The sequence below is a fragment of the Geotrypetes seraphini genome, chromosome 7 (genome assembly GCF_902459505.1).
Source record: "Geotrypetes seraphini chromosome 7, aGeoSer1.1, whole genome shotgun sequence".
NCBI lineage: Eukaryota > Metazoa > Chordata > Amphibia > Gymnophiona > Dermophiidae > Geotrypetes > Geotrypetes seraphini.
The window spans coordinates 38,752,124-38,765,222 of NC_047090.1; the positions used below are offsets into that span (position 1 = coordinate 38,752,124).

A 13,099-nucleotide genomic window follows, 5' to 3' on the forward strand; every position below is an offset into this window, starting at 1 on the left:
GGTCTAATGGGCATCGGTTAACAGAGGGCTTTAGAGTCAAATGAGTACATTTCACTGGCCATGAAATCACTGAAAAGCATACCTATTGGGCAATGCTTTAGAAAGCGTCTCATACTATAGAGCAGGGCTGCCCAAGTCCGGTCCTCGAGATCTACTGGCAGGCCAGGTTTTCAGGATATCCACAATGAATATGCATGAGAGAGATTTGCCTGCACTGCCTTCTTGGTATGCAAATCTCTCTCATGCATATTCATTGTGGATATCCAGAAAACCTGGCCTGCCAGTAGATCTCGAGGACCGGACTTGGGCAGCCCTGCTATAGAGAATATATCCCACAAGCACCATAATACACATGGGTTTCTTACCATTAACATAAAATCCTTGGTAAGGACCAAACTGGACGCTGCCTCCCCTAGTTAGAGTCACTTGTTTATTCATATCGTCCTCAAGTACTAGTGTTATGGATTGGATGCAGGCATGGTCAAGGTTCTGAGGAGGAAATTCATATTTAGCTTAGCGATTTACAATAATAAAAGCAAGAGTAACACTTCAAAAATCAACTAAAACAAAGAAGGTAAATCATCCAAAACCAATACAAATTGCCATAAAAGGGGGAAGGAAAGAGTTACAATGTTATAAGAAAAAATTTAACCAGAGTAAAGAACAATAAGAGTTGCATCAAATGCCATTTTAAAATAATGAAGTTTGTGACTTCAACTTTTTAAGTGATTTTTCTGACCTTAAATATAGTGGGAGAGATTTCCACAGGGTAGGGGCCATTACTGAAAAGCTAGAATCCCTATTAACATCTGCCTAAAAGATGGCACAGTCAACATATTTTGGTGAGAGGAACGATGATTCCTTTGAGGAGACTAAGGAATCAGGAGACTAGATAAAAATGAAAGACCTGAAGATTGACTCTGGAAATAGAGTATGTTAGACTTAAAGGGTAGGATATAAGTAATGGGAAGCATATGTTCTGCTTTATGTAAAGGTGTAATCCCCTATAATAAAACCCTTACCTACGCATGCGCACTTGACACGGCGTGATCCCTGCCGCTGTGATTTCTGTTTCTGTGCCGTGTTCCATTTGCGGTGTGTATGGCATGTGGCAGCTTGTGGCACATGCGGCAGTGAGAGCAATGGCAGGAGGGTATCCTTCGAGGTGCTGCGAGGCGTCCAGCTGCTACTGCTGCACAGGGAAGTGGAGGGGGATCGGGAAAAGGGGCTGCTTTGGGGGGGGGAGGGGTGTGCTGGGGGCAGGCAGCAATCTTGGTTTGCTTGGGGGGGCCAGAGAGAGATAGGCAGGGGGCTAGGAAGAGAGACAGAGACACAGACAGAAAGAATTACAGACAGACAGGGAGCCAGGGAGAGACACAGACAGAAAGAATTACAGACAGACAGGGGGCCAGGGAGAAAAACAGATAGACAGACAGCGGCCAAAGAGAGAGAGAGACAAAGAAAAAAAGACAGACAGACAGCAGCCAAGGCGAGAGAGAGAGACAGAAAGAAAGAAAGACAGACAGACAGCGGCTAAGGAGAGAGAGACAGAAAGAAAGACAGACAGACACATCTATTTTAGCACCCGTTAATGTAATGGGCTTAAAGACTAGTATGATCATATTTAGATCGACAATAGAGAAAGCATAGAGCTGTATTTTGAGATGTATTTTGAACTAGCTGAAGATGACAAAAGTTGATATTGAGGAAGACCAATTAAAATAGTTAGAATAGTCGAGTTTGGAGAGAACCAGAGAATGTAAAAGAATCCGGAGAGAATTACGGTTTAAGAGCGACAGAACAGAACGAAGCTGACAAAGTTTTAAGAATGAAGAAAAGACAACTCTGGAAACATGAGAGTGAAAGAATAAGGTATTATCTAAAAGGTGCCATCTGCCTCTGTCAGTTTTGTTACACCATATTAACAGAACTACCCCTTTTAAAGGTTGTACCATAGCGCTGTGGAATACCAAAATACAGTACACTTCTTTAAACTCACTGGACTTGCTCGTACGCCTCGCTAATCATTGCCTTTTCTTTTACAGATATAAAAAAGGACCCACAGAAGGCAGGAAAGCTTACTGTAGAGCTGTGTAAGCCAAGGTTTGTCAGAGTTCATATAGGTACTAAGCTGGCCCCACTCCCAGAAGAAAAAAAGGAAATTGTACTTACTCGACCACAGGGGATCTTTTCCAATGTGACTGCGAATTTCTCTTTTCCGGTGCCTTTTACTAGAATGTACTGACACATGCCGAGAAAGGTAAAATAGCGGCCATCAAAAGTCGTGAAATGAGAGTCACCTATAACTGAGCATTCAGCTTAGGAGAAAGAAGAAAACTCCAGTCAGCAGCCTTGTAAATGGCAAAAGTGATCTCATACAGTACGCATAGGGCTACCAGAAGTCATGATTTACCCAGACATGTTCTCTTTTTAGAGGACTCTCCAGGTGTTCGGACGGCTTTTCAAACTTTCTCTGGGTTTTGAAAAGCTTTGAGCTCGGGGCCGTGTCTGGAGGGCATCTGCGCATGCAACACGGTGATGTCACACGCGGGCACGCATGCATACGACATCATTGCATCACAGCCGCGCACGCTCGGAGGCCCTCCGAACATGGCTCCGAGCTCGAAGAGAAGAGGTTTGGGGGGGGTGGGGCTATGTGGAACTGGGCAGGGCTGTGTAGAACTGGGCAGGGGTGGGGGTGGGGCCACGTGTCCAGATTTTACTGTTGTAAAATCTGGGAACCCTATGTATGCACAGCCAAAAGGCCGGAGCCAGAACTATTCTAGCTCAGGTTCGGGAGTTGCTCCTGCAAAAATACCTTGAAACAATTAGCATTCTGTTCCATGATACTTTGTAGCTACTCCCGTGTATTAATTTATAATCATTCTATTCACATTTAAGAGATCCTTTTACAGTACTAAGCTGTGTGCTTGCCACTGTTTCAAAGGGCTTACAGCAGGACGCACTCAGGCATCCTGCAGCGAGTTCCAGATTATCACACCCACACCACACGTTAAAAAGCTATTTTTATTTTTACTGCAGAGTGGGGGGGGGATGAGTGTCTGGGGCACAGAGTGGGCGTATCTGCAGTAATCGACACAGCTACCCTACCACACGCTAAGGCCCCGATTCTGTAGGTGGCGCCTGCCGCGTGTCATTCATGGACAGGCGCCGCTTCCAGAATCGAGGCTCCCAAGGACTCTAGGCGCCAGAAACGTAGGCCAGGGTTTTAAAGGCCTACATTTCAGGTGCCTAAGTTTTTGGCGCATCGCGCTTAGTGGCACCTAAGTCTAAGGGGGGAGGGTCCTTAGAGTGGGCAGACTTGTTGGGCTAGTGGCCCTTTTCTGCCATCATTTTCTATGTTTTTATGTTTCTAAGACGCTCTACCCATAAAAGTACCCACTTAGACATTAAATGCCACTTAGTGCCATGCGATAGGCGCCTACCTTCTATAGAATTGAGTAGATGCCTTATCGCTGAATTCATTTTTATTTTTTTCAATTATTGAAGCTATTAAGGGAATTTGCCAATTAAAGCCCTCTTTCATTAAGCCACGGCAAACGGTTCTAACATGGCCCGGGGCACGAAATGATCCGACGCTGCGCCAATGCTCATAGGAATTATATGAGTGTCGGAGCATTTAGCACTCCAGGCCGCAGTAGAAACCTCTACCACAGCTTAGTAAAAGGGGGAATAAGTTAGGTGTCCTTCAGAGAATCTGGCCCAAAATGGCTTACCGCAGGGCCTTCTAAGGTGTCCTGTGGTAATTTTGCCATGTGTTTGCACTACCCACATGTTTAAAAAAAATTTAGGGGGATTCAAGGGGTGGGTGGAGAGTGGATATGTTCTGTGCTAATTAGTTAGAGCACCTATTATTGCCATATGCCGATTAGCGCATGCCTAGTGGACAGGGCTCACTTCCGAATCTGGCAAAATGAATGTGGCCACTAATAGAAAAATTTCAGCCATTTTGCTCCCGCAGTAAAACTGGCCTTAGTGCACAAGAATGCTCACATAAGAGCGCGATAAGATCACTCTTTGCCGCAGTCTAGTTAAAATACCCCTTAGTGTCACTGCTAAATATGGATCATACTAATTGTTAATTTCAATCAAAAATTTCCTCGTACAACATGCGTATCTTGTATATTTAATACATCACATTTGAACTTTATTTTTTGTATATAAAATTTTAAAAAATTTTAATTTAAAAAGTTCAGATGTGTTATATGCATTAGAATTTAAAATGATGCATTAAATATACCAGATATGCATATTGTACGAGGAAAGATTTTAAAAAAAGAACTAGGACTGGTGATGTTTCATTGAGGTTATATATCTTTATGCCAGTTATAAACTAACTACCCGCGTTTAAGGGATTTATCATACTAATTGTTAGCATCAAGTAGTAAATATGTTCTACTAACAATGTGGACTATTAAAATATTTACCTGGGCAGTCATGCTCGGTGCAGTTCCAGATGCCACCAGAACAAATACTAAATAGATAAATACAGAGAAATCGCATCACACAAGTTTTCAAATACTATCTGACACAAGTGTGCTAATACAGGGCTTCCCTAACCTGTCTGCAGGGATTCCCCCAGCCACTTGGGGTTTCTGAATATCCATAACACATGGGCAACATATCTGTATGCATTAGATACTAACTGGTCAAAATTCAGCCCACGGCACTTTAGAACCAAACACTCAGCTCTGGGCCATAGCTAAACACCAGCACTGAATATCTGGTTCATTCGTGGCTGCTGGAAGTTATCGGATGCTGCCAACGTTCTGCGCAGGCAACAGAGCAGAAGATGGCCCAGTCTTATTCATAATCAAGTTGTGATTAAACCAACAATCCAGCGGTATTACTACCATTTTCCTCACTAAATTCAACATGAAGATGTCTTCCCCTTCTCCATTGAGATACACAGCGTTGCACTCCTACCGTACAATATGAATGAAATATAAAATAGGTATACAGTAGAGTTTCACTTAATAATAGTAATTTATTTTTATATACTGCCTAACCAGCAGTTCATAGCGGTTTACACAATAGGTACTCAGCATACAATATAATAATAACATCATACATAATAAAATTCTAAGTAACTAATTCAAGCATTAAAACTAATGAATACCTATGACACCGTATTGTTTAGCATGTCAATGAGGAATAAGAGCCAAATATCCTCTAATAATAACAAGCTTTTAATTATTATGACAGGGGTTGCCATACAACAGATTACGAATAATTGGAAAAATTGGGATAGGCTGAATTATAGCTTTTGGTGGAACTCTTTGTGTCACATATTTAAAATGGAAAGGGTAATTGCCCTGCAGCATTTTAGGAAATTTCAGGATATTTTGGAGCCATTAACAAGATACTGTAAAGGTTGAAATTACTGCATAGAATAAATATTATTTTTTTTTCCTTTTTGTTCATACTTGTCCAGAGTGGGATGGGAGGTGGGAATATTTTATGATTTCTTATGCTTATAAATAATTGTTGGGTATGAGGGAGGGGGAATATTTGATGAGAGTTCGAATTTGATGATATATTAAGTGATGTTAAAGTATAAAATGATTGTATTTTATGTTACACTTATTGTGAGTTTTAAAAACAAATAAAGATTTAAAAAACAAACAAATGAATTTAAAAAACCACAATTTAAACTAAAATAAATATAGATAAAAGGATTAAAAGATACATTATAACTACATGATAATATGAAAATCAGTAATGTATATTATATTGTTTAAATAAGTGGGTTTTAAGATCTTTTTGAAATTGCCATGGGAACTCGTGGCAGCCATGGTTCTTAACCCAGCCCTCGAGACACACCCAGAAGGTCAGGTTTTCAGGATACCCACAATGAATACGCAGTAGAAACATTTGCATTCAATGGAGGTGGTGCATTCAAATTTATCTCATGAGTATTCATTGTGGGAATTATGAAAACTTGACTGGCCGAGTGCTGTCTCAAGGACTGGATTGAGCAAAATAATACACAGAAAGGTGAGAATATTCCAGTGAAGGCCACATACCACTTGCTGCATTCCTGTTCAATCTTGGAGCCCACAGGATAAGTTGTCCCATGATAGACGCATGGACAACTAGCTACAGAGACGCAGGTTCCATTATCCATAATGAGACCTATTTCATAAACAAATGGTAAGCTGCAGAGTGTAATCTCTTCCTCGCTGGTTTATATGGCAGAAGGCACTGGAGCACATTGGCCATAATAAGCCAGGTACAATTTCTAAAATGGTCTTTAGAAATATAAATAAATTGCCTAGACTTTGGTGACCGTTGAACCCAATGAATTTAATGTTGAATAAGCAATACAACTCAGTGGCGTAGTAAGGGTTGGGGCGGTCCACCCCAGGTACGGTCATCCTAAGGGTGCAGCACCCCTCCTTCTCTCCACCCTTCGGGGGGACATGATAGAAACATTCAAATATGTCACGGGATGAAATGAAGTGGAGGAAGAAATCTTTTTTCTAAAGGGTCCCACAGCGACAAGAGGGCATCCGCTAAAACTCATGGGGGGAAGATTTCATGGAGACACCAGGAAATACTTCTTCACCGAGCGGGTGATTGATCTATGAAATGGTCTTCCACGCCAGGTGGTCGAGGCCAGTAGCGTGATCGACTTTAAGAATCAATGAGACAAACAGGTAGGGGTATCCTAGAGTTATGCTTAAAAAAATAAAAATAAAAAATGGATACCCCAGGGAGGGAGGGCTAGTCTTGATTGGGCAGACTTGTTGGGCCGCCGGCCCTTATCTGCCATCATACTCTATGTTTCTATGTTTCCTTGCCATGCATACATTCCCCTTTCCTTCCCCCGAATCTTTTTTTTACTTCCCCGGCACAAGGTTGCTGCCCATGTCGGCATCGGCGCTCTCTTTCTGATGTCACTTCCGGGACCTGCACCTAAGAAGTGACGTCAAAAGGCGAGCCGATACAGACGTGGGCATGCTGCTCACATCGGAGAAGTTAAAAATGTACAGGGAAAGGGAAGGGTTCGGGCACACGGCGAGGGAGGTTCAGAGAGCAGGGGAGGGGCGCCGCTCATCCCTCCTCCTCTCTGCCCTCCCTGCACCTTTCATTGCCATGCGCGCATGCCCCTTGCCTTCCACCATACAATTACTTCCCCGGCGCAAGGTTGCTGCCCGCGTCGGCATCGGCACTCTCTTTCTGATGTCACTTCAAGGACCCTAACCTAGGAAGTGAGGTCAAAGGTGAGCCGATACCAACGTGGGGCTATTGCTTAGGCCATAGAAGTTAAAAAGTACAGGGAAAGTGAAGGGGGCACAGATGCAGCAGGGGGGTTTGGAGGGCATGTGGAGGTGTACCGCTCACCCTTACTACGCCACCGATGCAACTGATCCATTTTTGATTCATTTTCACCACTTGAATGGCCGTTGCTAGTGTTCTATTCTTTGATGCCTTATTCTACTGTGATAATACTTTGATTTATTTTAAATGAAAATGATATGTTTACCATCTGGACAGTAGCACCCATCAAGGCAGTGGAGGTTGCTCCCCAAACATTCTTTCTCGAATGTGCAGGTCGGAGGGCAGCAGCTGATGCAATCCCGATGGACAAAACTATCTTCGCACTTTTCAGCTAAAACACAAATGACGACAAAGGTGACCCTGCCACATCGTACCCCCTCAGTTCATTCAGTTTGAACTATAGATGCATTCCAGAAAACAAGTGGAAGGAATTTCTTTTCTTTTTTTACTTCAATCTTTATTAAATTTGAGCATCTTACAGAATAATGCACTTCACAAATAGATCATAACATATGTATAATAATAATAACAGTTTATATACCGCAATACCGTTAAGTTCTATGCGGTTTACAATAGATTAAGCGAGGTACAAATTGATTGAATAATAGATCATAACATATGTATACATACATTAAGAAAATCCTTGTAACCCATACTGGGCTCTTTGGGGAGAAAGGGATAGAAAATGAATTAAATACAAGTGCAATGCAGCGTCCCTTTACCTTCTGATCTAGACTCATTCGAAAGCGAGGCAACTCAATGGCAATGGTAACATTGGGGAACCCATATGAAAATCCAAAGCCAAGCGTTAAAAGATTTTAATGCTTTATGCTGTAAAATAGTAGCTCTTTAAAACCTTCCCAGGCCACTTTAATCAGACCTGACAAACTGTTTACAGCAGGGGTGTCCAACCTGTGGCCTGAGGGCCACATGCAGCCCCGTGAAGTATTTTGTGCAGCCCCGGTCGAAGGCGATGCAGTGTTTTCCTCTGCTGCCCTCGGGTGTTTACCATCTTGCCGGTTCCCTCCTCTGTCTTGCTGCAGCGTTTGCACGTTTGTGCGGCCCCAGAATAATTCTTTTCGGCCAATGCGGCCCAGGGAAGCCAAAAGGTTGGACACTCCTGGTTCATAGTTTGGTTGATGTTGGCACAATTCAGGTTATCTTGTGCTTGACTTTTGATTTCCCTAAAAGAGGGCTTTGACAAGTTTATCATGACCTGCTTGATACAATGTAGAGGGCTGCACGGGAACGGGGACAACGGGAATCCCGCGAGGATCCCGCGGGTTCCCCCTTCGGGTCACGGGGATCCCGTGGGAACGCTTCCTAGGGTCGCGGGGTTCCTGCGGGGTTGGATGCACTCGAGCCGCGAGGCTCGTCTTCTTTTCCCTACCTGCCCTACCGCAGCACACAGCCGATCGGAAGTCTTCCACGATGTCAGCGCTGACATCGGAGGGAGGGCTTAAGCAAAGCCCTCCCTCCCTCCGACGTCAGTGCTGACATCGGGAAGATTTCCGGTCAGCTGTATGCTGCGGCAGGGCAGGTAGGAAAAATTCAAGGCAGTGGCGTACCAAGGGGGGGCAGTCCGCCCCGGGGCAGCCTTAGGGGGGTGAAGAGCCGGCCAGATCCCCTTACCTTCGTGGCGCTTTCCCACGACCGACCAACAACAGGCCCGGTCCGACAAACCTCCCTGCCCTATAGCCGTGAATCTAAATTATCTTCTTACAGCAGCTGGATTCAGGGCAGGGAGGTTTGTCGGACCGGGCCTGTTCTGTTGTCGGGCGGGCGAGGAAGCGCCACGAAGGTAAGGGGCAGGGAGGGAGAAAGGAAGGAAAGGTGGAGTGGAAAGGAAAAGATGCTTAAGGGAAATGGGTAAAACTGAGGGGGGAGAAGGACGCTGAAAGCACATGGGGAAGACAAAGGGGTAGAGAAGGACGCTGAAAGGATATGGGGAAGACGGGGGGGAGAAGGTCACTGAAAGGACATGGGGAAGACGGGGGGAGAGAAGAACGCTGAAAGGACATGGGGAAGACAGAAGGGGGAGAAGGATGCTGAAAGGACATGGGGAAGATGGGGGGGGGAGAAGGTCACTGAAAGGACATGGGGAAGACGGGGGGAGAGAAGAACGCTGAAAGGACATGGGGAAGACAGAGGGAGGAGAAGGACGCTGATAGGACATGGGGAAGATGGGGGGAGAAAGACGCTGAAAGGACACTGAAAGGACATGGGGAAGACAGAGGGGGGAGAAGGATACTGAAAGCACATGGGGAAGACATAGGGAGGAGAAGGACGCTGACAGGACATGGGGGAAATGGGGGGAGAAGGCTGCTGAAAGGAAATGGGGAAGAGAGAGTGGGGAGAAGATGCTGAAGGGAAATGGGGAAAAGAGTGGGGAGAAGATGCTGAAGGGAAATGGGGAAAAGAGAGTGGGGAGAAGATGCTGAAGGGAAATGGGGAAAAGAGAGTGGGGAGAAGATAATTAAAGGAAATGGGGAAGAGAGAGTGGGGAGAAGACGTTGAAGGGAAATGGGGAAGAGAGAATGGGGCGAAGACGCTGGCAGGGAAGAAGACAGAGATGCCAGACTATGGGGGGAGCAGAGGGAAGAAGATGGGTGCCAGACCAATTTGGAAGGGGGGATAAAGGGAGAGGCACAGTAACAGAGCAAATGGAAGATGCAGAGAGAAGAGAGATAGTGGATGGAAGGAATTGAATGAGAACATGAGGAAAGCAGAAACCAGGCAACAAAGGTAGGAAAAAAATTATATTTCTTTTGCTTCAGGATATAGTATATTAGTTGTGTTGATAAAAATTTATAAACATTAGAGGCTCTGGTAGAAACCCGTTTACAAAGTATGTATTCTTCCCAATTAATATTTCCAAATTAATAGTCTCTTTGCTTATTTGTAAATGGGTTTCTACCAGAGCCTTTAATTCAGTAGCATAATTAAATGAAATAACTATTTCTGAAGTTTATAGGGACGGGCGGGGACGGAGTGGATTCCTCGCCCAAGCATTCTAGATTGAAGGAAAGGGATAGCCGCTGACAGCATCAATCACCCTATGAGGGACTGAACACTTAAGTAAATAGCCAGGTTTTTATTGCTGCTTTGAAGTTCCTCAAAGATAACTCAGATACTGCCATTCCGTCTCCTTAACAGTCCACCCCAGTACTATCTGGATAGTGAGGGACTGTCTGGGGATGGAACTTTGGCAGAGTAGGATTTATCCCGTTTACTAACCAGGCAGATGAAAGTTAGGACTGTAAAAAGGATTTAAATAAAACCTACTACATGCTGGAAAGTCGTCCCGCCAGTCCCTGACTGGGTAACCTGAATGCGAGCATGCTCTGGCATACTCAGTCACAGCTCGGCAGTAAGTCTCATCATCGTCCATCCTAAAAGACAAAAGATGACTGGTAGGATGAATCCAAAAAATGCACCGTCTCTCCTCCTCTACTAACCCTGCCAGGCTGCAGAGATATTAACGCATTTCTTATTTTGCCGTTTCATTAAAAAGACAAACCAAAACCATTTTAAAGCTTAGCAGGACATAGCGTACCGTTATCCCTGGAGAAAACACAAGCCAACAGTTGTAAAGCAAAATAAAGAGAAATATTAAAATCAACAAATATAAAATATACTTAATGCGCTTCTTGACTAGGTTTTAGAAATTCCTGCTACATTCTTCAAGTCCAAATGGAATGAGTACACCAGGGTAAATAATGGCAGTGCCAGAAAATAGAACTGAAACAAGGATTATATTACAAAGGTAGAGGAAAGGGAGGTAAGAACGATAAGGTGAGGGAGACTGTAGAATTGTTTGCAATACTAACTTTAAAAAAAAACTATTTCATTCTCTTTTTCAATGTCCCACCATTCAATCATACTGGGATACTAAAATGAAAATATTTTATCTATAGATGACTTATATAAAACTATTGTATCGAGATCTCACAACCCTGATATTCGCCTGTTAAGAGACAACACTAAGCTCTTTGATATCATGATTGCTCTGGCAGTCCACCTTATTGGAAAGACAGCTCCCAACTAAGGCTCCTTTTACAAAGGTGCGCTAGTGGTTTTAGCGCATGCTTAGCGCACACTATAATGCCACGCGCTACCACCTCCTTTTAAGCAGGCGGAGATTTTTTGACTAGGCCACGCTAATCTTGTGCGTGCGCTAAAAACGCTAGCGCACCTTAGTAAAAGGAGCCCTAAATACCCATGAATGGTGGAATTAAGGGCTTCCTTTACTAAGGTGCGCTATTGGTTTTAGCGCACGTGCTAAACGCTAATGCCTCCATAGAGCTGGTGTTAGTATTTTTCAATTAGCGTGCAGTTAGCGCACACTAATCTTTAGCGCATGCTAAAAACGCTAGCGCACCTTAGTAAAAGGAACCCTAAATACCCATGAATGGTGGAATTAAGGGCTTCCCTTACTAAGGTGCGCTATTGGTTTTAGCGCATGCGCTAAACGCCAACGCCTCCATAGAGCTGGCGTTAGTATTTTTCAGTTAGCGTGTGGTTAGCATGCGTTAAAAATGCTTGCGCACCTTAGTAAAAGGAGCCCTAAATACCCATGATTGGTAGAATTAAGGGCTTCCTTTACTAAGGTGTGCTAGCGGTTTTAGCACGCATGCAAAATGCTAACACCTCCATAGAGCTGGCATCAGTATTTTTTGGTTAGCGCGCTATTAGCACGCACTAATTTTTAGCGCACGTTAAAAACGCTAGCGCACCTTAGTAAAAGGAGCCCTAAATCTGTACCTTTAACAAATATAAAGAATTCATAGCTTCAAAAAAATTTTTTACATTTTTTAAAAAAAATCCTACTCACTCTCATTTCCGGAAAACATGGGCACTGCTAGACACATTTTGTGATAATGTATGAATCTCCTTACGTATGTCACCCTATATCATTGCTCTTTTCTTCCTATAAAATGGTAATGCTATGCAACTATTCATTTCAATTGTATTCATCTTGTTGCAGGTTTTTTGTTTAACTATTATTCTCTAAAATCAGTAAAGATATTTTATGTTCAATAATTTTTTTATTGAGTTTTAAAAATAAAATATACATATCAAAAATCTTACAAAGAATATCATCTCAACTCAGTTAATACATTGCAGATATATAAAATCAACAATCAATTATCATTACAATACAGACACGATAAAGTACCCCCCCAACACTCCCACCTCCCTTCTCATCCCTCCTACCCCCATCCCATCTATAATAATAATATGCTAAGCGCGCATGCGCACTCTTATCCCGTGTTCCCTGAGATCTGATCTGTCGGGATGTGGCCGGCAGAGTGCGCATGCGCGCGTCGAATGACCAGCCAGGTAACACACCTCAAATTCTGGTGTGCCGGGGGGGTTTAAAAACATGCTGCTCAGGGGGATGGGAGGCAGGCAGGCAGACTGGCATGGGGGGGGGGTTCAATGGAAGGGGGATTAGAGGCAGGCAGGCTGGCATTGGAGGGAGGGTGGGGGGGTTTCAATGGAAGGCAGGCAGGCTGGCATCGGGGGGGGGGGGGTTTCCATGGAAATATGCTCCTCAGGGGGATGGGAGGCAGGCTGGCATGGGGATGGGGGGTTCAATGGAAGGGAGATGGAAGGCAGGCAGGCATCGGAGGAGGGTGGGGGGGTTTCAATGGAAACATGCAGCTCAGGGGGATGGGAGGCAGGCAGGCATTGGGGGAGTCAATGGAAACATGCTGCTCAGGGGGATGGGAGGCAGGCAGGCTGGCATCGGGGGTGGGGGTGTGACAAAGTCTGGAAGATAATGATGAGG

The 13,099-nt window shown here is 44.2% G+C and overlaps 1 protein-coding gene across 3 annotated transcripts in view; it reads right to left on the bottom strand.

Annotated features, from left to right (window-relative positions):
• The window catches only part of OTOGL (otogelin like), a 197,852-nt gene that overhangs the window by 129,337 nt on the left and 55,416 nt on the right, over window positions 1-13,099 (bottom strand). For all 3 annotated transcript variants that reach the window (XM_033952626.1, XM_033952625.1, XM_033952624.1), the window contains exons 11-16: window positions 10,591-10,697; window positions 7,511-7,636; window positions 6,048-6,156; window positions 4,449-4,495; window positions 2,173-2,318; window positions 366-489 (exon numbers count right to left, since the gene is read on the bottom strand). In XM_033952626.1, coding sequence (XP_033808517.1) covers window positions 366-489; window positions 2,173-2,318; window positions 4,449-4,495; window positions 6,048-6,156; window positions 7,511-7,636; window positions 10,591-10,697 — 659 coding nt within the window. The remainder of the gene's footprint in view (window positions 1-365; window positions 490-2,172; window positions 2,319-4,448; window positions 4,496-6,047; window positions 6,157-7,510; window positions 7,637-10,590; window positions 10,698-13,099) is intronic.